The sequence below is a fragment of the Stegodyphus dumicola genome, chromosome 3 (assembly GCF_044657685.1).
Source record: "Stegodyphus dumicola isolate Sdum_Otavi_A_Nest chromosome 3, ASM4465768v1".
NCBI lineage: Eukaryota > Metazoa > Arthropoda > Arachnida > Araneae > Eresidae > Stegodyphus > Stegodyphus dumicola.
In genome coordinates this window covers 113,309,497-113,336,871 of record NC_140770.1, presented here as the reverse complement: position 1 = coordinate 113,336,871, position 27,375 = coordinate 113,309,497, and the positions used below count along the sequence as shown (strand labels likewise).

At 33.0% G+C, this 27,375-nt stretch overlaps 1 protein-coding gene across 3 annotated transcripts; it reads right to left on the bottom strand.

Moving 5' to 3' along the window:
* Nucleotides 1–1,191: 1,191 nt before the first annotated feature.
* On the bottom strand, nucleotides 1,192–25,150 carry LOC118182557 (uncharacterized). Of its 3 annotated transcripts, none has more exons than XM_035351931.2 (6): nucleotides 25,017–25,150; nucleotides 16,538–16,719; nucleotides 15,538–15,757; nucleotides 11,421–11,576; nucleotides 5,487–5,864; nucleotides 1,192–1,401 (listed from the first exon to the last, which is right to left on the bottom strand). In XM_035351931.2, exons 2-6 carry the CDS (start codon nucleotides 16,704–16,706, stop codon nucleotides 1,284–1,286), a joined length of 1,041 nt encoding a protein of 346 aa, XP_035207822.2. In that variant the 5' UTR covers nucleotides 16,707–16,719; nucleotides 25,017–25,150; the 3' UTR covers nucleotides 1,192–1,283. The 3 variants fall into 3 exon arrangements, with proteins under 3 accessions (XP_035207822.2, XP_035207834.2, XP_035207842.2); XM_035351943.2 differs by having other exon boundaries at nucleotides 5,496–5,864; XM_035351951.2 differs by lacking the exon at nucleotides 11,421–11,576.
* Between the last annotated feature and the right edge of the window lie 2,225 nt (nucleotides 25,151–27,375).

Below are 27,375 nucleotides of genomic sequence, written 5' to 3'. Positions count from 1 at the left end.
AATGGTGATTTTACAATAGATTGGATTACCTTTGATTTTAGCTGCTATTTTTTCACTAGAATGGATGTTTTTTGCTGTCCCCCTCTACTGTTTCACTGCAAGAGTCTCGTGACACATAAACACCATTCGGAAGCAACAGCAGCCCCTGATAGATTGTAATAAATGGTGATCCGATATGTAACTCCGCAGCGTGTAGGTCATAAATCACATGTTATGTTGCTTGTGACTGCTTAGCTTTCATCCTTTTTTGCCCAGTCTCAGCCCCCCACTCATCGGATCGGTATTGGGGACAGTGCAAAGACAATTCCTTCATATCTTCCTATCTATCTGCGTCGCTCCCTCAGAAAGTGATTTCTGCCAACTCGTATAATCAATAATGGTTCGTAGGGCTATTGTTAATTTTCCGTGATGGGCTGTCTCTGGATCAAGGTTGTTCCGTAATGATTTTATTACGCAGAAGATGATGTCGGACTTTCAGCTTGCATTTCTTTCCACCTTGAAAGGCTTTCATTTCATGACATTAGTAACGCATATATTTTTCAGAAATAGGTTTCATAAAATTTATGTAATCATTAGTTTATACACAAGTTATAAATTTAATTTGGCAATGGAAGATTAGTTGCTGAAAAAAACCGAAAGTAATATCAGTATATTTTCCTGTGTCATGAATGTCTGAGTGAATTTCATGACTCATAATTCTCAGTAAATTTCTCTCTCTCATGCATTTCCTGTCTCAGTGACATTTTTATATCTAATGAAAATCATAAGCAAACTTGCAGCTGCTCGTATTTTGATACCTTTCCTCAGAAGTCATGACTGTACTTTATTATCATAGCAATTTTCGCTTAAATTTGGAATCAGTCTGTTTGAACTTCTATGATATAAAGAAAAATTATAATAAAACTAAACTGCTTAATAAAGGTATAAAAGCACATAGGAGGAATGTTCATAAATTCCATGCCAGTCGCGACAGAAATGGACTTCGAAGATGTTATGCCTCTTTCTCCCTAACTCCAGTCTTTTAGAAGAACTTAAGCAATAACAAGCTGTAAGATCTGCCAAAAAAAAAGACCGTCACAAACGGAACTATCGCACGCGAGATTCAGACCGAACCCAGTAGCGTAGCATAATATCAAATAAGAAGGCCATAATTATTAAAAAATGTACAAACTTAGCTGTAAAATATTTTAAGCAAATGCTCTCTTTATTTAAATTATAAAGTAATTGAAACAAAAAATAAAATATTTCGTTTTAAATCTTTTGAAATATTACACAAATTTCTTTCATATAAGTCCACCTTGTTTAAAAACTGAATAAGAAGCAAGCTGTTCAGAGTCAGGGCAAATTGTTTCTGGCTTTTCTTGAGTACAGTAATATTGCTCTTCTGATTTCTGCGATTCCCTAAATAATGAAAAATATTATCAATATTTGACATACAATGATATTTTAGAAATTACTTTATACCAATGCCAGAAACAAGAGCAAATATACAGTTGATGGAAAACGTATAATAAAAAGTTTTGAATTATAATTTCAGAAATCAATTACATTGAACATGACTGCTTATAATAAAATAATTACATTTGTAGACATTTATCCTGGCTGATATCTACAAATAACTCAAAAAATGTAAAAAAATAAATAAAACGTAACTAGCTTCACTGATGGAACATATGAGAATCGTATAAAACGCGTGAAAACACTCGTGTTAAAAATAAGCAACAAACGTTTAAAGAAAAGGCACAATGATAGAAAGCGGAATTAAAACGTACAATTTTACATATGATGTAGAGGTTGCATGCCTTAGGTCGTAAACAGTGATAGTTCCGTGTAATCCAATATATTTAAAGCTGAAAGCATGAGCCGAAGATATCATTTGCATGATGAAATGCGTTGGAGGGTCGTGGTGTTGTTGCAAGCTGGTTTGATACAATCCGTTGCTGCGAGAGAGCTTAATATGCATCGTAGTGTCATCAGCAGGCTGTGGAATCCTTAGCAAAGGAATCAAAACCCCTGTAGATGTGGATCTGGACGCCGGAGGATCACCACAACGGCTGACGATCGCTAACTGTTACTTGTGCAAGATGCCATAGATCAATTGTAAAGTTGCGCGCTTCCAACCTGCACGCAACCAAGTAGTGACTGCTGAAAACTGGAAATTAGACAGAGTCTTGAGAAGGGTTTAAGTCCCTTTTTATTCAACTTTAGAAGTTACAAATGCGTGTTCTTGACGCTCACAAACTACGCCGACCCGGCGGTAAAATAAAAATAAGAAACTAAAAAGAGATACTAACAAGTAACTAACTACGAGGCTCTCTAAACGTAACTAACCTCACCGCGTTTTACAATACCGCTGATAATTCAGCAAACTCTGAATATCACGTTGAAAGATTAACAATTTGCCGAGGCAAGCACACAGGCCGAAACGCGTGGTTCTTCAATTTCTAACTAACTACCTCCGCGCTCGTGAAGTAAGAAAAGCACACTTCGAACTCGTTTCCTTTCTATTTAACTCAGAATACTTCCGCTGATAATTTGAATCCTTGCGCGTTCTACTAAAATTTACTCACTCTGGTATTGGCAGTTCCAGGGAAAAGTAAGGCTTGACAGGAAAGATAGTTTAAACTTAAAATAAATGTTAGTTAAAATAAACATAAACCCTACACACTAACAGCACGACGTTTGCTGTCACATCTGTCTGCTGCTGCAGGATGGCAAAAATCCCGCCAAACTGTGTTGCGTCGTCTGCACGCAGGTAGACTGTATGCTCGACGACCTGTGGTTTGTGTTTCTTCGTCTCCATCGTGTCTCAGTGAGTTTGAATTGAGCCCGTGAACATAGCAGTTGGACAATATAGCAGTGGAGCCATGTACTCTTTACGAATGCGTCTCTATTTAACACCCAGAGCGATTTCCGAAGGGCAGTAATATGGCGAGAACCAGGAATTGGGCCGCAGACATCGTCAAAAAACACCATTACAGAGGAGGAGGCTTACTTATGTGGGCTGGAATAGCAACAAACGTGCCCATCGACTTCTCCGTGATTCCTGGGGATTCCGCCACAGACTCCGATATCTCGACGAAATTCTTCACCCTCTTTACGTCCTTTTATTGCTGCAATGGGTGAGGACACGTTATTCAAGATGATAAGGCCCGCTCGCATACAGACGGAGTGGTACGAAATTATTTGGAAAGTTAAACAATTCCGTATCTGCCGTGGACTCTTAGATCTTCCGACCTAAATCCCATACATCATGTGAGGGACATGTTTGGATATAAGTTTGCATTGTGCCCCAGGCACCCTCCACGATCGTTAATATTCATTACTACAGAAATTGGCGTTGCTGCCACAACAAGCTATCAACGACACTTTAGCCTGCTTTCCTCACCGTTGTCAAGCATGCTTTACAGCTAAAGGGTATATATACCCGTTATCAAAGGTTTTTTCCATTGCACATTATTTCAACAGATAGGTCGTTTTCGATGTGAGGTCTTAAAACATGTGTTTTTATATGTCTTTGCTTTATTGTTTGCTATGGGCTCCAGTAGTTCCAGACCAAACTCTTGGATCAGTTTCTCCTCATATCCATTAAATAAGTTTTGTTTCATTCCGCGTTTTTCCCTTGTTGCTTATTTCTTTGAGCAGGATTTCAATATGTTCATAACGCATGATATATAAATATTGCATTTAATTAAATGAATACTGCAATAAAAACAAGTTAAGTTAGCAAGCAATACGTTAGGATGTTCGGCAGTCTCTATAAAACTACCTTTTGGTCATTTGTTTCACTTTTATGAAGTATTCTACAATTTATGCTGACTTTGGCAAGCGGTTTATAGATAAGATACTTCAGTATCTAAAGCAGCCACTGCATTAGTCTTTGAAGGCATTCTGAAACTTACATTTTACAAACTGGGTGATTAAATTTGCTAAATATACTTATTAATTGTGGTTACTGCTTTAATAAGGAAGTACAGTACATAATTATCTTTAGATGTTGCACGCTAATAAAATATAAGTATTTTTTTTAAAAAACAATTAAAATCTTGAAAACTAAAAGTCACAAAAAGAGAAAAAAGGGCTACAGTTACATAAGAAATCAAAAATCAGTAAAAACTTTAAAAAACACAAGGATGAGGAACCATGGGTTTTGTATTGAAAGAATTAACCTCTTCTAAACACTTACACGCCTCCCATATTAAATTGTAATTAGAAATAATAACAGATGAAAAATTGATTTAAGAAATATAAAATAAAAAGAATAGTTCTTAAAATAAAAATAAAAATAAAAGTTCTTTCTTAAAGTATGTAACATTAGAGAAACAGGAGTTTTGAAATGAAAAAATTATTAAATTATTAATTTTTAGTGTTTTTATAGTATATATTATTAGTAATTCGATGTTTTTCCATTTCAAAACCTTTTGTTGCGCTAATGTTACAGATTTTAAGAACTCATTCTTCTTCATCTTTCACATTTTCTATTATGTTTATTGGATCCAAATTGCCAAACGTTACCTTTTTCTCATATGCTAGATTGCTTATGTTAATATGTTTTTTTTTTAGACTTTTGCTGTAATTTGCAAAATATTTTTTACCACGGTCTGTATGATTTCAAATTTTCATTTGTTATTATTTTTCATGTGTTGGATTGCTTGTATTTATATAATTTATTTTTTGGACTCGATAAGCTTAAATTAAAAAATGTAAGTTTTTTTAAAGAAGTTCGTTTACAATTCCATGCTCTTATTTTGCAATTTTTACTTACTGCGATTTACTACTTATTATAGCAGGTGGACTGATAAAGATACAGTTTTCTCCGAATAAATATGAATACTCCAGTTTACCTGCACTTTTTAAAATTATTTTTCAACCAACCAACACTAGAAGAAAAAAAAAGGAATTGTTTTTTCTAAAAAAAATGAGGCAACATGCCTCACCCCTTGCGACGGCACATGTTCTTTAATTTTTTACCGAATCACAAGTTTGTGGCTACTACTATGTTCTCCCCGTCATCCGCATACGATTTTTATCTGTGAGGAAATTTAAATCAGGAAGTGTATGCCAACAGTCCGCATAACCTGGAGGAGCTCAAGGGATACAATTTTAAGCTTCACTATTGAAGAGCTGCAAACAGTATCAGCCAAAATGCTACGAAGTGCACAAATATGAATAGACGTGAACGGAAACCATTTCTTTAACTTGTTGGTTAAGTGAATAAAAACAATCCACTTGTTCATTCATTTGCCATACGAACAACAGAGAAGAGCTACTTTTTATGTCTCATTGTTTATGCCGTAACAAAAATGACTGAAATTGTGTGAGATTAAAAAATGTAAGTCTAAATATTTATTCAGTCTACTTTAGAAAAATATGAATTTTGTTTTGAAGAAAAGCAAATTCATTCATTCATCTCGTAAGATGGATTTTGAAATGTTGGATGTTCCGGGCACTACTTAGAGTTTTATATAAAATTTGATATGAATTACCTTACATACTTTTCGGGTGATACAAAATCATGCCGGTAAGTTGTGGCATAAGAGGGACAGGTGGGTTTTGTTAGTTCTTGGGGAACGTCTTCCACATTGGGCTCGATTTTGTCCTCATGGTCACAACATGTTCTTTTCCACCAATATTTAGACACCTGTGACGGTCCTGTTTCGCAAAGAAAAAAGTTTTTATTCTCTTTTACAGGTACTGCTATTTTCAAGACATCATGATATGCATTTGACACTGGGAGACATGGTATACAACTTTTTCCCTGGTGGTCAAGAGCGAGTTTCTCTCTTACACTTTCTTCGTGACATGGGCTCTCTGTTGTCTTCTTCCAAGCAGTAAAAGCTTCTGTTAATTCTTGGCAAGGATCGCTACAACAAAATGAAGTGTGATAAATATTGATAAGCTTTATTCCATACATTTCTATCGATGAACTTTTTAATACGAATCTTATTACTATTTCTTCATTTATACGAGCTTCAAGTAAAAATTGCTTCACTTAATCTCAAGTTTGCAGTATGACATTGTCTTTGTCATACATTGCCAACATTTGGATCTTATTAGTGACAAACCTTCTGTTTCAGCACCGAAGTAAGCTACCACATTTGTCTTGATAACCCCCCCCCTCATATTATTTTTTCCCGAATAAATATTTCGTAAGCCAATGTCATACTATTAACTGAAAACAAATCGGTATTTCTGTAAATTTTTAATGCAAGTTGACGTATGAGAATTCAAAACTCTAATATAAGTATCTGTTTAGTTTTTGCTCAAACTAAATCACGACTTAATAAAAGAGTCGAAAGCAAGTAAATAGTATCCAGCATAGAAACAAAATCTCATGTTTTGAAATTACAAAATTCTGAATTACGGCGAATGTAAAAAAAGGCACAAAATTGCCGAAAGTTTACTTATTGCTTAGAGCTTTAACTAGAAAATATCCACATATACAAGATACATGATTTTGAAATACTTCTTATAAATAGCGTAATGAGTAGTTTTAAGTCTAGCTTGCACCAAAATGGTAAAAAATTATAGAAAACAAAATGTTATGTATATCTCCAACATAAAAGTACTTTTTCACATACATATATTAACATGTTAGCAGAAAAACAAAAACTAGTGCTAAAGTACTTCGAATTTTTTCAGGAATGACATAAGTAAATTACAAAGTGATTTACAATTTTAATCTTTGATGCAATCAGAATATGTTTTTTCGAATTACTTATTTGTCAAATCCTACAATATTATCTTTAAGGATATATGAACTACTGCGTATTTTCTCTACAAGTAGGAATCATTTAACCGCATAAAAAGTGCACTTCATTTTGCACATGCAACAGATTCGATTTCTTAACCCCTTCGGGTTTTGAGCGTATTATGATCATAGTAGTAGCACAATCAGATTACTTTTGACTTTCACAAAAGACAAAACTTCTGCTTTCAGCAGCGGATATTTGGCTGTTGCCACACAAAAAACCTTTCTCTTGCACTTTCAAACAAGTTCTTCCTTCCAGTTGTGTTGGATTTGCAAGAAAGTAATTTGGGTTTAATATATAAGTAATATTACATATATATATATGTAATATTTTGACAGGCAGACACAGGAATGACAAAGCTCGAGAATATAATTACATCAGAGTCCGGGCGTTTTTGTGGCTGAGCAGAAGGCAGCAAAATGAAGACAAAGAAGGATTTAGCTTTTTAGATTCGACATTTTTATTCAATTCTCACAGGAGATCATTTTTCCTTTAGATGAAATTATCCGAATTACATATTCAGTAGTGATTTAAACTAATTAAGATTAAATTTAGACTTTCTACGTCATGACTGTTCTAACAAAGGGGAAAAATGGAATGAGCAGCAGCAAGGTCTTGTAGCAGCGGTGGAAGAAAGCAATTTGACGAAAAATGGCGCGCACTCATTATTTATAACACGCCGCAATGTTCTCGTAAGCACAAGTCTAGGGGTAAGATCCTGAAATTGCGAAAAGTTAATTATAGGTTGCTTGTTCGCGCAGACCAAATCCAAAGTAATTTTTATATTTTACATATATATATTGCATTATGTTCGTTTCTTATTCGTCTGGCAATCTTATCCTTTTTTTTTTCTTTTAAGATTTGGTAGCTGACGCGTTTTAATCGTTATATAAACCAGTTCCGTTTATTTTTGCTTGCAGCTGTTAGTTTAAAGTCAGCTTTTAACATGGGGTGCAAAAATAAACATTTTCGACGTAGTTTACTTTTTTTCCCATAAAAGCAAAAAAGCAGCTTAAGCTCACTAACAGGTATGCGAAGTGTTGCGGATTGCTTAAGAGAACGTTGTGTCACAATCGGTTTAAATATTTCGTTCTGGAGATTTCTCACTTGAAGATGCCTACCGTTCTGGCGAACCTTCTGAAGCTGATGATCCCAAAATTAAAGGCATAATTGAATCGAATCATCATACAACTGTGCTAGAGATTACGGAAAGATTAAATGTATTATACCCAACAATCGAAAATCACGTAAGATGTTTGAGACTCGTTACGAAGCTCGATATTTGGGTTCCGTAATAACTTAAACAATTTCTTTTAACACAATGAATTAATATTCATGATACAAATTTCAAATGTAATGCAATCGACCCTTTCTTGAAATAAATTATCACTGGTGATGAAGAAGGCGTCGAAAAAGATCATGGTCATACCATGATGAATCAGCACAAATCATATCTAAAGCTAAATTGCATCGGGAAAATATCATACTATCAATCTGACGGTTATTTTTAACTATTTTCAAGCAATTAAGCAATCGATTCGCATGTCTACTGTCAACATTTTATGAAACTGGAGGAAGAAATAAAAGAGAGAAAGCCAAAATTGGTTAATGACAAAGGAGTAGTGTTCTATCACGATAATGCGAGGTTCATACAGCTTTACAAACATGTAAAAATTATTGTAGCTCGGAAGTGATGTTGTGGACCATTGGATTTTTATTTATTCCGAAGTTTACAAAACTTCTGAAATTGTGAAAATTTCAGTAATAACTATTGTCTCAAAACGCACTTGGTTGAGTTTCTTGCACAGAATGGAAGATATTTGACCGAATAAAATTCTTTTTTTGTATACAAGAAATTACTTTCTTGCTAACTCAATATATATGACTGATTCATATAAAAAATTCGCTCTCTAGCTCTGTTGTCAGTTTTTCACTGGCTTGTATAATTTACAGTTATTAAATGAAAAACAAATATCTAATTATTTATTATTTAGACAGACATCTTTAAGAAATAGTACCAAACATAGGTCAAAATGAGTAAGACTTACCGATGAAAAGTCTTTTATGCTGACGAGGTAAGAGAAATGAAAAGCTTATTCTTATAAACTTCAACGTATGTATTGCATTTTATTTAATACATGCAGAATACATTTTCACACATTACTTGATTGCATACAAGCGAATATCCTTTAAATAAATTCAAATCTGTTATGCAGATAACTTATCGGATGTACCGATGCCTTTTAGAATCGTATCAGTAGCCTTACACTAATAAGAAGAGGCCGTTTTTTCTAACCAGCTTTACAGGAAATTACTCTGGACTGTCTGAAAGCAGAAGGATATACTTATGTATTATAAGGCCAATTCTACGCTATGCATCTGCAAGCTGACCGTCGTGCATCTGTATTGCATCTGCAAGCTGACCGTGACTAAGGCAGACTTCTACAAACCTCAGGTAGTACAGAATAAGATTCTGAAAGGAATTATGAATTCTCATGACCTGAAAAGAAACATACTGATTCATGATGACTTGAAAGTCTACACTGTAGTGGACCACATTACTAAATAAACCTTTCTTAAAAACTGAACTTAGTTGTGATGCTGCACATTTTTCAGAAGTTCTTAGTTACCAAATCAAATCACAGGCTTAGGGACCACAACTTCGTAACATGCTTTGACTGCCAGCGTTTACTTGTTTTCTTGCGGGGCATGACTTCTGTCTCTCGTCGCTTTTCATTTGACCCGCACATCTGCAGTACAGGAGACAATGGTCTCCCCACTTTTATCTTACTATCCCTTCTGTTTTTGAAGCTTCATCTGCTGGCGTGTCAAAATCATATGGCCCCCAAGAGGCCTAATTTTGTTATCTAGCTTATTGAGGTCTCTTCGGAGGTCTTATAAGCAACTTCATAATCGGTATCCGTGTCCGTAACCGCATCCAAAAATTTACTTTTTATCCTTCCGAGCATAAAGTTGTACACATTAATTTTACTTTTATTTCGGGAGGGATGTGAAATGTATGTACGCAAAGATAGGATAATTTTTTTTTAAATTAGAAAATGTCATTTTAAAATCCTTTTTACTGTTAATCTTTATTTCATTTTCTATACTGTAAAATAAGGATACTACTAAATCATTAATTAATGAATGAATTAATTTGTACTAATATTTATTTCCTTGTTAAAATCCGATGTCACATATTATACTATCCAAAGAATGTTGCTTGTTAATGGATACTTTTGATTAAAGTTTATAAGAAATGATTGTTTCAATAATTTTTCCTACTTCTTTTATATAATATTACTAAAAAGTAAAATTTTCCTTTATTTTTCTTGATTTGCGGACCAGTTTATGTACGTCATTTGTTTTATTGCAAAGCACCGTTTAATTTTATTCTACCTCGCTTTATAATTATATCAAATGTAGAATAGATATATGCTAAAGAGTGTATTAATATTCCTAATTTCTATCTTGAAAGCTGTCCTTTATGGATATTCTAGTGAAAATGAAGCACAGGCTTGCTTGTACAGCTTCTCTCTTATATTATTTAGATCATATTTATAATAGAAATGCATAAATTATACATTAGATTCCAATAGGATAACTCCTGTATGATAACTGTAAGAGTAGTAACTCCACAGAAGATGGGTTAAAAGTATCCTTTGTTAACTCTTTAAAATTTACAATGCGCCAACTCGACGCTAACAAACTACGCCTCTGCTTGCGCGGTAACTGAAATAAAAAAGAATTAATTCAAGATTTAAGATATGTACAAGTCGTCGAACTAAACTACAGAGCTCAGAATAATCCCTGTATATTAAACCCCTGTCGAAATCTAGTGGCAGCAGGTGAATGTAGTTAAGCCAAGCGAACCAGCAATATCTCTGGGAGCAGACGCTTAAGCAGCAGAGGTGACGTCAAATTGCCTAACTATCCCCTTTTTCCTACTAAAATTCGGTTTTTAAACTCTTTCTTCAACGTAGAATTTGCATTACTTCACTTGCGCTACCAAATTTAAATATTCTGCCACTGACAATTGTAACGAAGGCTTATAGCAAAGAATAACAAATTAAATAAAATTGGTCATTTAAAATGAATATAAATCCATACAACTGAATATTGCATATTTAATTAAAACATGGATTACAAAATTCGTGGCAAAAACTGAAACCTATTGTATTACTATGAAGATAAATACTGAAATTTGTCAGGATGGCTTTTCGACAAGAGGACGTTTAATTTCATAGTCTGTAGAACAATCCTTTTCTTACATAGCTCATCTATATTGATCGAGATCTGAAATGTGGCTATGATTTGAAAGCAAAACAATCTTACAACAAACAGGTATCTAGTTCGACTACTCGGCGCTAATAATCGATTATGATATGTTCTTTTAGTTAAATTCACCTCTAACAGACTAAATTTGCAAGGCATTAACACCGATTTATTATGTATGGTATTAGCATTGATTATCTTTAAGCTTCATAATATAAGGATTAAGCTTAAATATCGGTATAATTAATTCATATACTTACATAGCAATAAATTCGTCCACCGACATTTCTAAAAGTTAGAAATCCCTAAAATTACCCCAAACCTAACTTACTGCAAAGTATTATCATCATTATAGCAGCGTTTTGTTGATGGTGTATGCATTCTTTTGCTTACCTTTGCTCTTTATTAGGTGCAAGATACACTGGCTTCCTTTGCTCCTTAACTGCAACTTGTGGAGTGAAATCACTCTGATAAATACTTTTGTTGATACTCGGTACATCCAATAAAAACCATCGATCTTTTATTAGTGGATGCCACGGTGGTATTTCTCTGAGTTGAAGAAATATTTCATTAAAACGCATATTTAACTCAAAATATTTTATTCTAGGAGTCGATATGCTAAATGCCTACAAATTCTGAATGACGTTTTGCAAACTTAGAACTTTAGAACTTTTTGCAAATAGCGTGTTTAATTCTTTCACTTGTTAGAGTAATTTCACTTAATATCAAATCTAATGTGTGTATAATACTCTTGTAGTTACATTTAACTTTTACTATTCTTAGTTTAACTTGATTACTATCTTTTTTTTTTGTATAAAATTATGTAAATTGCACCACACTCTTAGCTTTACTTAATTAACACATTTTTAAGGAAAGCATTTAAATCATAATAACTTATTGAAAAGAATGGCCAAGATCTAAAGTTGCTCAACGCTGGTTGCTCGATCCGATTTAGATCTCTACAAACGTGCTGGCTTATCTGCCGTTTTTGTGTTTCCCCACATGTAAACGTGAACATGATCCAGTTTCCCTTAGAAAGTCCTCAATGAAAGCTTCCATTTCCTTAGGCAAATAATTATCATGTGTTTTGCCATAATCAAGCATGCCAAACGTCTTGAAAATAAATTTGATAAGATTAATTATACGGATAGTGATTATTTAACAGTAAAGGTATGGAAACTTACTAAAATGGGCATATTTACTATGAATGAATTTTATATATTTACATTTAACAGTAAAATGAAATTTCTGAAGAAATAATTGATAGATACGAAAAATCAATTTACGATTGTTGGGATCTGAAGATATGTGCATTGGTATTCAGGAAAGTTAGGCAGTTTTATTTTTAAGTGAAAACTGGTGAAATCATTGAGCGATGTTAGCTATTTATTCCTTCTGAAAGAGCATTTGCATCGCTAGAAGTGTACTTCTTAGATTCAGTTTGCAAATGTATGCAAATATATTTCCTCCGACTTTGCCTTTTGAGGAATATATATATATAATAACTGCAGATCCCATGGTATAGTATAGTTATGGATAGCATAGTACAGTTATAGATTATAACTATACTGTGCTCTTAAGTCTTTATAAAAGTCAGTAAACATCGGTATAGTTACTGTTGAAATTAATTTCACATATGGTGCATAGGTCACAAGTTTCAAGGATATCCTCAGCCTATGTTTGTTTTCCTATTGTATGGTCATTAGGATTATTTTGAAGAAAGGGACATTAAAAAAAGTACAATGCCCTCTCCGCGACTCGAACCTGGACCTCTCGAATACGCCCCGAGTGTGTTACCGTCACACTACGAAGTCATGCAGGAAAGAGAGGGAAAATGCCTTATGTACTCTTCCTTTTAAAGAGAGACTGGGAATTAGAGGACAAAATAGCCAAATCCTGGTAGTGAAGAATCATCATCCACCAACTTTTAGTTCAGGCGTCAGTGTAGAGTCATTAGGGTTTGTTTAGAAGCAGGAGATTTGAAAAATGTGCAATGCCCTCCCCGGGACTCGAACCTGGACCTGTCGAACACACAACGAATGTGCTAACCATTACACCACGAAGTCATGCTGTAAAAGGAGGGAGAAAATACCATATAATACTATGAAAAGATGATTACTGTTTTCAGGCAATCAGCATTCAGGCTCTGAAATAAGGAAACCTTTGAGTCTATATCAATTGATTAATAAACTAAAAAAGGGAAATCTTAACAGTGTTCTAAAAGATTAATTCTCAGAAAGAATTAAGCAACTGCATGGAGTGCCAAGTGCAGACATACAAGGATTGTATAATGAAAGGGTAGAAAAATTGATAACGTTATTTTTTTCAACTTTTGTATCGTAGAGATTTAGTCCTAGCGTTATAGACGTACAATGTATGTTTGTAAATTTTGTTTTTTGTAAATAAAATAATTATGAGGAAGACTAATATGTCTATTTGTAATTGTATTTATTAAACATTTCATGAATATTGTTAACTGTGGATGTAATAAGATGTAATATAATAAAGATGCTATCATAATTTTAACTAGTAACATTTTCTATTTATAACTAAATTATTTATCTAGATGCTTATCGTCATTTCTAATCACTGTAATTTATTAAAATAAAATAATTATTTGACTTTCTTTTCCTATTTTCATAAAAAATATTTATTAGTTTCCTTTTTTATTTCACAGGTTGAATCAGAGACAAAAAATATGACCTTTGAATTATGCGGTTTTGCTCATATGCTTATACTTGTGTTTTTGAAAACAAATTGAAAAATATTTAGTTTTAAAATGGTCAAAGAAAGGAAGAATCTAGCAATCTTACGTAACTAACAAACTTACGTATTTCACAATATGAAAGAAACAAAACTGAGAAGTTATATGTTCCATAAGTACATACAAATGCATACAGATACATTTAACATTTATTACCATAAACTATACTGGTTTCAAGAAATTAAGAAGAAATCAAAATAACTCCAAAAATAAGCGAATTTATATACAATCTGAATATGTTATCAAATAAGAGTTGTTGAGAAAACTGCAGTAATGCAATTTAGTAGTGCAACAATCGGAATGTGTTATCTGCGAGGAGAAAAAATTTGTATGTTTGAGAGGAAAGCCTGTAAATTTATCTGTGATTCTTAAATAAGAAATCGGGAATAACCAGTTTCTAACAACGACATCCGGGCATCGTTTGCCTGAAGAACTGCGATGAAGAGCTATTGTGAGACTAAGGGCAGGCCAAAGTCAGACAAAAGTAGCCAGATGTTATAAATGTGAGTCCTTCTGGGGTTCATAGACTGAATTTCTAACCACAGATTCTGCATCCAGGATGTTCAGCCAAGGACGGCCAACCGCTACGACGAACGCCGATGACCGATATTTGTTGCTAATCGCCCGAAGGAAGACAACCGCATCTCCGACTCAAATCAAATCCTCCCTTCCTGCAGCCACCAGAATCAGAACACTTGATTTTATACCTAGTATCTTAAAGTCGCCGTTAGCTATATGTAAAAGGCTTCAAGAAGGAGGTTTGTTCACGGGACGACCAGAAATTTGAGGGCCGCTCACGTCACATTATACAAGGGTTCGGCAAATCAACATATACACTAGACGGTTGACCGTTGGAGAAGTTTTCGCTGTATGAATGAGTACAGGTTTAGCCCCCAAAGTTATAGTAGACGTTATTTGATTGGAGAAAACATGGGACTCGTTATTATCCATCAAACATTCGTGAAAGAGATGCTTTAGGAAGAAGTAGGGCTGCTCTTAAGCCACCTCTTCAGACACTTGGCACGCTTACAAGTACTTTGCAGGAGCAATGGTTTTCACTTTCTACGGAACTGATAGACCGTATAACTGATAACATCACACATTGCTGTTTGTGCTGAATTTCATCTAGGGAGATCAAACTCCATGCTGAAGGTAATTTTTTATACCATACTGACACAGCTAATTTGTACATTTTATACATACGCTAATTTCTATAACACCGTAATTACTTAATAATTTGTCTTCATTTAATTTTATATCTTACAATGTGTTGTATACTGTGGTTCAGTTTATTAAATTATAAGTATAACATTTTGAATAATCGTCATTTTTGTGAGTTTTTCTTAATTAATAATAACCAATGTATTTAAATTAGAAAAGGAAATATGATGACACGAGGTTTAGTTGGGGCTCCTAGTATTCAGGAACAAACTACAAATGGTCGTAATTAGGACTGCCGATCATCTAAAGACAGTTTTCCATTGACAATTTATTGGTATTCATTTACAAAAATGGAGCTGTAAGTATAAGGAAGCACCGAATTGTATTTCCATGTTGTCACATGTAATGCATATGCAATTCAAAACTTGTGTTAATCAACTATAATTTTTCAATAAAGCTAATAAACTATAAACAATAAAGCTAATAAACTATAAACAATAAAGCTAATAAACTTAACTTTTAAGCTAATAAACTAATGTCATTACAGGCTTTCAGTCTAAATATAATAATATTGGACAATTTTACCTTTTAGGCATATCATGCCACTGGAAATCTCTTTTATTTGTCGTCGTGTCATCAAATTTGGGCTCTGGCAATTCATATATCAGCACTGGTCTGCCAACATTTTGAGGCTGGCTTTGAAGAGACGCTTTTTGACAACAGCTGCACAAGCCACCTAATCTGCAGAAATCAACTGGTTTCTCAAGCTCGTAGATTTGCACTTCATCAGAAAACCTTACTTTCTCTGAAAGGATGAACGAAATGCAAAATATTAACATTGAGTTCTTCATTTTTCATTCAACATTATTCTCTATCTTTTTCCCCATTTCATAATCCAGGAGATGCCTCGAAACAATAAATCCTTAAACATATTTCGAGTTGTTCATGATTTTAGGTATTCTGCTATCGGAACCGGATAAAAAATATATGTATGTGTAGATGTACGTGTTTATGTACGTATATATAACATGTATGTACATATGTATACGTGTGTATACACATACACCTATACACACATATATACATACATTTTTTAATCCGGCCGCGATAACAGAAGAACACTTGATTTTATACCTAGTATCTTAATGTACTTCACAATAAATCTAAATATTAGCAATGCTAATACGGTTATGTGATCCAAAAATTGTAAAAATAAAGTTAGCTATAATTCTCTTCTAGAAGCATTAAAATATAAATATCTAAATCTATACTTGAGTTTGCATCTTTGTTGATAATAAGAATTTTTTTAGTCACAGTATGTAACATATTCAGGTGATAATATTCTGATTCAGTTAAAATTTATAGAGACAAGACGATGCCACAATCAAATTCAAGACAATAATTGTATAAATGAAATTTTCTGTAGGCAGAGTAATCGATATTTAACGATTGATCTTAATTCCATGATATGCTGATCTAATTCAGGAGAAACTATTGAGTTACACTTCACCTTATTAAATGTATTCGTAACTTGTATACGATATTAGTTGCAATAAGTAATGAAAAGAGATAAAGATTTACACACTTTTTGGCTTTTTCGAAGCTTCTGTGATATTCTCATTACACATGCAGCCTTCGGGATATTGTGTTTCCGGTTTCATTTCGATAGGAGGATGCATATTGCTTAACTGTCTTGGTTGCACATACCAAAAATTATGTCTGCATACGTCTTTAGCACAACCTCGGTCTTTCATTCTAAAACAGTGGCTACACATAAAAAAGATGAAAAAAGGAAGAAAATATATTTGTTTCTTACATCTCAGAAAAAGATGAAAGCATATTTTATAGACATAGAAGGAGGTAGTAACATTGTTAATAGATAAATTACTTAAATGAAATTATAGTTGGTAACTCAAATTACTAAAAAGGAGATCAATATGTAATTTTACAATTTAGTTAATTTTAAGTTAAATTGTAAAATTAAATAAGTAAAGTGCAATCTAAATAACTGTCTGCAATGTTATCAAACGCTAGCCGTTACAACAATTAGGCACTGTAAGGATGGAAATGGCTAACTCTACATCGCATATTAGCCAGACTATTTGGGAATGCATTTAGGCATGATAAGTACTTATACGTTTTTTTTTAAATTTTAATACCAATGAAATAGAAACTTATTTTTGAACAAAAAGAAATTAACCATATTTTGAAAAACACACACACGAAAGGTTGAATAAATAAGACTTTGAATAAATTTAATGTATGATTTTGCTACAAAATGAAACAAATAGATATAAAAAAAATCTGAAATGTTTCAGATTTTAAATGACGTCCAAAGGGGCATTTTTTAACGTTTTGTGTGTTATATTTATTTATTAAATATCATGTTCTTTGCACTTAAACCATAAAATTTAGTTCAATTGCAATGTCGCAAAATAATTTTAAAATGAGCATATCTTGAGAATTTCCGATACACAGTTCAACGCACTGGAGATAGAAATGTTTTTTTCCCGTAGAGTGTTGCCATTGCTCGCTTTTAAATCGTTGAGTTTATTACTCAAAAATTCGTTAAAATTTTACAAAATATGAAATCGATAATAAAACAAATTCCAAATTTCAAATTTGGGATTTAAGCTGCCCATATTTGCAGTAGGATTACGTCATTCAAAATTGGATGGCTCTAGATACCGTTGTTTTATCACAATGAGAGAAATATACATACATTTAAGCAGAGTTTTCATTATTTAATTTCTTCAAATATTATGCAAGACTCTAACATTTTGTGGCAATAGTTTGAAAAGTGAAGCGACATTTATAGGAGTCCGACGCGAAATGCCAAAACGAAAGTAATAGTACTTCCGGACTCAAATCCCTTTGAACTAATAATTCATATGAACGAGAATCTGCCCATAAACTATGGTAGAATAGCAAGAAATAACCCTGACTATCTTCAAAATATGACATCTGGTAGAAACACAACCATGCTTTGTACAGAGTCAGCAATTCCACCGGTCATAACGCGCTTACTCAGGCATGTCAGAATGGTTATTCGATTGGAGGAATGAATATGCATTTGAGTATGTTATGGGTTATATTGCGTTTTTTATTTTGGTATTTCACTAAGAAAGGCAAGGTGTGAATGTCATTGTTACATCTTACTTCTCAGAAAACGTCCTTCATTTTCCAAGCTTACTGAGTCGCAGCGCATATTGTTTCGTCATAATAATGCCTGGCCTTATTCGCGAGGGCAATACGGTAGTGTCTTGTAGAATTTGAAGTTTAATTTTAGCATCTCCCATAGAGCTCTGTGCTCATACGAACTAAAGGTAGAAGATGCTGCACAAATCAAGACGTTGTTTACTTGTTTTAAACTTGGGTACACCTTTTTATGATGTAATGCTTCCTACCCCTATTTTCTAGAAACAAATTACAGTAATGTTGTAACTTTATATTTGAAGAAAATTTAAATTATATTTTAACTAAGTTGAATTGTAGGATTATAATGTTACTGCCAAAGACTTTTTTATTATAAATCTACTATTAAATGAATGATAGGAATTGTATAATAACTGCTCAAAAAACAGAAAAGAATTCTTTGGCTCAAAGAACCTTTCAACTACTAACGAGTATATCTGATACCAGTGATTCCTGCAGTATGGGTGAATACCTAAATTTGGTTTGTTTACCAGTTGGAACGAAAGGGTAAAAAAATGCCTGATTGAATAGTGAAAGGAGAAACTATTAATTGCAAAGTGGTATAAATGTTCGAATTGTGAAACAAATATGAAATTGGTAGAGCAAAAGAACTGTGACTGGTTTTGAGTGGATATATAGAGTTACGGGAGGAGAACGTAAGTATCAAGTTACAACACCTTTTCGGAAGATTCGTTGTTTGCGAAAGATAATCTGAGCATGTATGGTGTTTTGCGAGTTAGGTATTTGTGGTTGGATAAATTCGTGAATGATTTTATATCAAAGGAATTAGATATTACTAAAAATGACGTCACAGATTGGAAGAGGTTTTGCAGGAAACTGTGCCTTCAGTTATATTGAAGGAGAATGTGGTGTTGGGAGGGGCTGGCGTTATTGTGAAAACTGGTTAAAATAAATTTGGTAAAATATTATAGAGAGAATAGAGTCGAAGGAAAATGCGTGTTTGTTTTGCTTGAGTGAGAGGCAGATAAATGTGTGTTTAGAGTGGCTGAGAGCAGATGTGTCGAGTCAATATTACACATTATTAAACAAAATGTCCTACTAGGATCGTTGTTATTTACGACTGCTGGAAAGCATGTAGGTGCCTCAAATCCGAAGAATATGCGCATCTAAAAGGGAATTATAGCTCGTTTATTAATGATTCAGAGACAGGCGTGCATACTAACAGTACTGAATAGATTTGAGCAGCTAGTAAAAGAAATCTTCATGGTACTCGACAGTCAACAGGACAATTCTATTAGTATCTGGCCGAGTACATGTGGAGACGTGAAAAAAAGGAATCTAACACTTGCAAATTAATGCAAATATTTCTGAGTGAGATATCGGCAATATATTCTATAAGAGGAATAGACTGAAGGTACGTTTCATTTACTATTATTGGCTAAATTGGAAATAGCAGATGCGCGCCAAATTTGACTACTCGTTGTAAGGTAATGACATTATTATGGTAGCTCACGTTTCGTCGTTGGGTCATTCTTTTTGGTAGGCAGGTCACCCTCGAGTGCTTCGCCATTATCAAATAAACTAAACTAAGCAATTTTTCTGAAATTTGTTTAATTAACTCGAATCAGTGGAATTTTGCGATAGTTCTGTCTTGGTCACTTGTTCTGCGTTTCTGATTGCTGTATATCATTTTGAAAAGGCTTATTTTCTACTAAATTGGAGTGCATGTTGCTGCAACTGTTCTAAGGTAATCATGATCATGGCTGTGCTTAATGCCGAGAATGTAGGCGATGCCGAGTTTTTGAAATTCTTTGATGATGTATTAAGCGAAAACAGATCGCTGTGTACATGGAGAGAACAAAAGTAATGTATCATATTTTATGTACAATTTTAATGTATCGTTTCTTTGTATTAATTGTAAATTGAAATTTCAACCATAATTTTCGTATTTTGAATTGGATTTTTCATTGTTTGCTTTCGGTATGTTGATAATGATTTCCAACTTACTATGAATATCGATAATTTGATGATCATTAAAAGTCAAATGTCGAGTCGCGAAAATCGCAAACTTGCACTCCATGGGCAACTTTTGCATCATTATTATTTTAATACATTATTAATGTATGGAACACTAATATTCTCAAACAGAGTGTAATGTCATTTAGTAATCTGAAAAATAGTGAAATGAAAGCTTTCAATGATGGTCATTTGCCGTAATTACTTTTTCTTTTCCTATAAATTTCAATAATATAATGAATATTGTCTAGTTAATAGTATACAAAAGTTATTGTAACGTTGTGTAGAAATATAATCATTCGTGAAAGTTATAGAATTAAAGGGTTCTACGATGCAAATTTAAATTAAAAAAAAAGTTCTTATTTCCATTGACAAAGCTTAAAAACCTTTAAAAACAATCTTGAATCTCTATCTGAAACGTGAGTATGCGAGACTATTTGTTTACTATTTTCGTAAGTAGAAGAACTGTTAATTACATCGTGTGAATTTAAAATAAACAGTTTATTATTTAATTAACAGAACATGTTAATTTAAAGTTGCTATTTTTGGTAAAAATAGTAAATACAAGTAGTGTGAAAAGCAAGAATACATTGTGACACCACAAGCCTAATCTCACCCATTTTTGATTTCACTAATCTCCGCTTTCGTAGTTTTGTTCGTTGTTTGTTGTTTCGTAGTTTGCAGCGTCTTCAGTGCTTTTACCCGCATTACACCATCAATCCTAAGTTCAAATGCCCAATGAAAGTGCTTTTAAGAGGTCTCCCTATCCACAATACTTGTGACAGAATTAAGCTAGCTATTCAAAATCAAGGATTTTCCGTGCAGAAGGTGACTCAGCTCGCAAAACATTGCCCTTATTCCTTCTTCAAATCTTACTATCGGACAATGCAGAGAAAATCAACGACTTAAAGATCTTCTATTTTTTTCCATCGAAATTGAGAAACTGATCTTAAAAAATCAAATACCTCAGTGCCACAACTATCTGAAAACTGCCACCTGAGCCCTAGATGTGTTAAGTATTCGCTAGGACGCAGAACCAAAATTGCCTTATGTACTCACCTTTGTAACTGCATAGAAAAAGGACACCCCGCGTCTTATCGTGGATATTCGAAATTTCCTACGGACAAAACCAAAAACAGAAACATAATACAACTTGGACTTAACTGCTGTCAGGCCTTGCCAGGAAAATCGTCTATTCCTCTAAACCCAGAGATTCCAATAATACACAGGATAATCCGTGAGCCGCTACTGAAACCAATTACTCACTAGATGCTGTAAATTTATTACAGCATCTAATTTATTACAGCATCTAGTGAATAATATTATTTATTTACTAGTATTTATTTTCGTTGAATACAATAGTATTCAACGAAACCCAGAAGTTCCTAAAACAAGCATTAATAACCCGAATAGTGTACTTAATATCGTGTCTACGTTAAATGAGTTATAATCACTATTTAACAAAAACGAACTAAATATCATTGTTTCTCTTCTTAATAAGTGTATGACTGCACTAAAAAAGGTGCTGCTTTGGTAGACGGTTGCTCGGATTTTGGTGATTTTTTTTTTTTTTTTTTTTTTTTTCGGCGAGCGATACGACTTATAGTAAACCCATTGCTGGACAAGTTATTTATGGTAGCCGATACTTTGTTGTCATTTTATTTAGAAAATAATGCGATTTATTATGCATAAATTACGTGTTTTAAATATTATTTATGGCTTCTAAATATTAAAAATCAATTTAATTTTGCATTTTTATTTGAAATAAAAATTTTATTGTGTATGATATTTTATATAATTTTATGTTGTGGATGATATAATGAAGGACGTAACCTTGCTTTAAAAGCAATTGGTTTTAATATCTATAAACTTAATCTAATGTTTTAAACATTATTTATGGCTGTTAAATATTAAAATACGATTTAATTTTGCATTTTTTAAAAAAAATTGATGGGTACTATTCCGTTTTGAGGACCGTAAAAAACTGCAGCGAAAATGTATGCGCAAAAGCGCCAAATCTGACAAATGCGCCCATTTAACAGCGCGCCAAATCTAGCGTACGCGCTGATTTCAGATTGTGTAAGTTTATACAGTTCTATATTTCTTAAGACGCCATTTTTTAATAACCTATGGATTTAACAATTTGGGAATTGCCCATGACGAAAACTTGGCAGTAGAATTTGGGTAAAGTGCAGAATCACCCAGTGTTTGACGCGTTATTAAGAATTGCACATACTCGGTATTCATGTTCACATCGACCTATTTTCACTTAAAAAAAATCCCAGAATTGCACAAAAATGGCACTGCGCACAACCTTGGCTTTATATATGTATACATCGACCCATTTTCACTCAAAAAGTAAACGAAAATTGACAAAAATCCAATTGTTTTTACCTTTGTGAAAAGTGGCAAACAAATAAGTGAGCGATTCTGCACTTTACCGAGAATATTTTCAAAGAAAAGGCATCATTCATTATAGAAAATTACGTTTGAACAACCAACGAGATGAAATTATGCTTTAGCGATAAGTCGGTAGCGAAATAGCAATGCAGGCATCCATTCAGTTATGTTTAGCAATTTTTATATAAATTATAATAATGATCTGAAATAGTTATTTACTTTTATGCTTCCATTCAGTCATGTTTAGCCTTTTTCATATAAATTATAATAATAAAAAGGTATATGAAATTAACCTTTCATCTAGATTAAAATATCAATCTTAGATAGTTATTTACTATTATACTTCCTTTCTTGTGTTAGGGTTGCCGCAGTTATTTTTGGCAGCATTGGCATCAACAATAGTTTGGCGATTTTTTACGGCCCTCGAAACCGAATAGTACCAAATGAGGTTATTATGTACCAATAATTATGTACGATTATATAAATAATTTTAATTCTATGCGTGATGAGTCATTTAATCAGCTTCCTGTTTGGTTACAGAATATTTGTGCATTAACGAGCTGTAATCAGCTCCTTGATTGGTTACTGAATATTTGTGCATTACCACGCCATTTTAAAATTTTATTATTCATCTCTTCGAATTCCTTCGATTTCATAGCGAACGGATATATGTCCCTTTCAAAGATTAATGTTGTTATTGGTTAGTACCATGAATTATTGGTATTGGAATAAAAAAATTGTCCTTTGAGACCTTATTTTGACCAACCTGGCTTTCCTATTTAAAGATTTATTTATAAATTGTTACAAGGGTCAGAGGAAATTTATTTTAAATTTTTGGAGGAAACCTCGCTAATTGCTTCTTCAATGAAGTGCGAGAAATGTGGATCACAGATGAAGATAGTTAAAAGAGCCGATTTTGAAGACGGTCGTAGTATATGGTATTGTGGTCAAGGTAGAAGAAATAACCGCTGTAATGGTAAAAAAAAAGTAACTAGACATTCCTCCTTTTTTACCCGCATTAAACTTCTAATTGCTGTCATTTTAGCTCTAGTGTACGAAGCGTTCTTATTTACTTATTTTAATGTATTTGAATTTAAGTAATATTTTAATTCTTTTAAACGTTGGTGTGATGGTTTTTAATTCAATATTCAGTTTAAGTAATATTTTAATCCAATTAAACGTTGGCGCAATATTTTTATAGCGATATTTTTATTCTTTTTCTTTGCTATATGAAAGTAATAATTTAACCTTACTTTAGTATTTTATACTCATAGTTAATCTATTGATTTACATTTACCAGCCATCTTAAAAAACAACATTTCCAACAAAAAATTAATCCATTATTTTTAACGATATTTATATTTTTAACCTTTTCGAATACTTTACTATGCGTAAAATACGTAAAAACAGCATTTTTCAAGATGGCTGACGATTGTAAAAACCGCGCCAACAATTACGACAAAGTAAATCGCCAAAAATCCGTGCAACCGTCTATTAAAGTAGCGCCCTAAAATGTTTTTCTACAATTATCGATAAATTTCTTATTTTACTGCAAACGATAGCAAAATTAAACTACGACACTACTGAATTACACACTTAACACATAAGACATCTTTAACTAATTTTATTCCTTCTGTTAACTTCTAATTCTTCCTCCCGCTTTTCGGCCTCCCTTTATCCAAGTTACGTCTTAATTCCCCCCCCCCTTCTCCAAACAAAGCCTGCTTTACTCTGGTGTCTTACCCTTTATACCAAGAACCAGTCGCTAAGCTTTGCACATCCAGTCAATCGCCTGATTCATTGTCGTCTCTCTGTTACGTCTACTTTCTGCTGAAGCTCTACGGTCGTTAATTTGAGCTTCGACCTGTTCCATATGATGCAAGTCTGTATTCAATGCCTCTACGACATAACTGAATATTATTTCCAATTATTGTTTCTTGTCTCTATGAAATGAACTTTTTTGCTCATACTCAATGCTATGTTAAAGTTATAGAAGACATTTTTACGGTGTTTTATTGGGATCCGGATTCGGCTTAGGAAAGTAAGCTTCGTGTCCCCCGCCCACCTAAATATATTTGAGCTTTTATCCGGTCTTGATTTAGGCACTTCTTCCGGGTTTTCACTTCTTCGCTTCCCTTAAGTTTCAAAAATAAAAACAATTGTCTCTCAAATAGAATTTCTCTCTATTTACAAGGGGATGGTAGGCTATGACCATTCCAAGAAGAAAAAGCAATATGGCAAAGAAATTTTATTTAAAAATACCCATACCCACATATTTAAATCTGAACGGATATTAAACTACTTAAATTAAAATAGTCATTATCTTAAACAATGTTTCATAAATATTAAAAGTATATTACTAGCTTTAAAATTGCATTTAATAATTTTGTAAAAGATGTTACAAATGCGATTCAATTACATTTATCAAATATTATTATTAAATCCACATACATACAAAACACTTAGAAATTCTATTTTAGTAAAGTACTCACACTGTAGAACGAGTATTATAGGCACATTTTTTGAATCATAATTTCATGGTAAATCAGCAAATTACAGGCACTGCGATTATCGAAATCGAAAATAATGAAACTGATCAAACCCGATGAAGAAAGTAATGTAAATTCAAACAGTTTTAAAATTAACCGAAATTCAAAAATACGAAATAATCAGTCATTTGTTGCCATTCGTCACAAGTAAAACCTAAATGGAAATATTAAACTTTTAACCATGATTATCTGTATTTTTAAACACTCAGAGAGGGAGTTTAGCCTTCACCAAACCATAGTATTTGTGGGTACATTTTACAGGTTTATGTAACTATAAATTATTTTCTTTTTGTGCACATTTACTTTTTTTTAGAAAAAATATTTGAATATACTTACCTGATCGCAAATAAGTAATTGATACTTCTTTTAGATAATGTTTAGAAGAGGAAATAATTGTTTTATAAGTACCGGTTTTTTTTATATTCGCTCCTATAATGGAGAAAAGTTAAACGAACTGCCACATTAGTTGGAGAAAATTTGAGATATGCCCAAGAATGGATTTTTTAGTTGTGTTTGACTGGACATTTGTTATGATGTATTCGTGCGGTTATAAATAATAACTGCACATAGAAGAGCGCTACATCACCGGGAAAGTGAGTGATTTTGAACCGGGATAGTGGTCAGCGACGATGACTGCAGGACCGAAGGGTCCGGGTTTGAATCACGAAGGAAGCATGGATGTTTGTAAATGTATAGTGTCAGTGCGGCATGGAAGCAATCTAAATGAGCTGTGAGCCGAAAGTCCTAGTTGATGATAGTAGGGGAAGATGGGTGGGAGATCCTCGGACCTTCCCCCCCCCCGGGTGCTTGCGATCAAACGTGGGAGCGAAACTCAACAAAGTCCTACTGTAACCTATATGTTGCTCAAAGATCTTGTCAACGACAGGCGTAATCTTGCACTCCTTGCCATAATGAGTTTCGTGAGCTTGTCATGATGTTACTGTCAGACAAATAAGTTACAAGAACTACATTTTGATTAACATAATAAAAAATGCAAGTTAGAGTAACTTAGCAATTTACATTCGGTAATCACGATTGGCTAGCAAAGGAACGATATCATTCTTCTCCGTCAAATTACGTGGTGGCAGTTATGAAGTCATGTAAATTATCAAACACTGAGTAAAAGCTATAGTTATATGTAGTAAACGTTAATAATATTAAATATGCTAAGTAGTTTTCCGATATTTTTTAAAACTTTCAGTTTTATTGTGTGAATTATTCTTTGCTGGTCAAGTTGTACTCGAAATGAATTATTTAATAACAGATGCTATTAAGAATTTTCACTTTAATTTCCTGAACAAGTCAACATATCAGATGCGTAAATCAGACTGAAGAAAATTGTACAAATAAACTTCAAAATTTTTTTAGGAAATTTTTGCATTTTTGCACAAATGTTTTAGGAAAAAAGGTAAGGTTTCTAGAAATTTTTGCATTTCCTCGTGCATGCTCTTGGTGTGTAAGTGGTGATCAATACGTCTACCTAGCTAGCAGAAGAACAATGGTTTGAATTCCAGCGAGAACGCAATTGATATTTTCCGTTTTTCGCTTTCAGAGTTCAGATAATCCGTACAATAATACTTTAAATAAGTGATGAGGATAATAATTTGTCATAGTCTGGATTTTGTCCCTTGGTGTTCCTACCTCTGTCCAGTCGTTTTTCAAGTAGGGTAAAATGAAAGAAAAATTTCATGGTCTCCATGTATGTTATCATGATGTAGTTAGTAAGCACTAACTACTAAGAAGAACCCTAGCTCGAAATGGGTTGAATTTAATTTTTCTTTTTGCTGCTCTGAAGAATCAAATAATTTCTAAAAGGAATTTTTTGAATTTAGCTTCGAAATAAATTTTATCGCTTCTTCAACTTCTCTAAAGAGTACGAATAAAGGAATGTTTCCCATATAAATTCCCGTGCTTTGTCATAATCAGACATAATTAATGAATGCAATTAAATTGAATTTATATTACTATATTTACTGCGACCTATGGATTTTCTGAATTAACTTCTTATGTAATGTTATAAAGTCTTCATAAAAATTACTTTTCAAAGTGCATTAGCTGGTTATGGAAATTTCTCATTTATCAAAATTTTAAATACTAATAAATACATTTCCCTTAATATTACAGACGTACTGAAGACGAAAATGTTAATGCTGTTTTAAACTCTTTTCTTGAACAGCTCCTAAAATACAAAACTATATTTTTTCTCAATTAAAATTAATTACAGTAGCTTTTTGGTTGAAAATTTAAACTATTTTTGTAAAATTTATGATGTAAATTTTTCCGTGTGATTATTAGGAATATA

Bases quoted from the DNA above. Each gene is read 5' to 3' on its own strand.
- LOC118182557 (XM_035351931.2), bottom strand. From the start codon at position 16,706: ATGAAAGACCGAGGTTGTGCTAAAGACGTATGCAGACATAATTTTTGG. The intron at 11,577-15,537 runs GTAAAATTGTCC...TCTTCAACTCAG, and splicing joins TGGCATGATATGCCTAAAAG to AGAAATACCACCGTGGCATC. The intron at 5,865-11,420 runs GTAAGCAAAAGA...ATTTTGTTGTAG, and splicing joins GCACCTAATAAAGAGCAAAG to CGATCCTTGCCAAGAATTAA.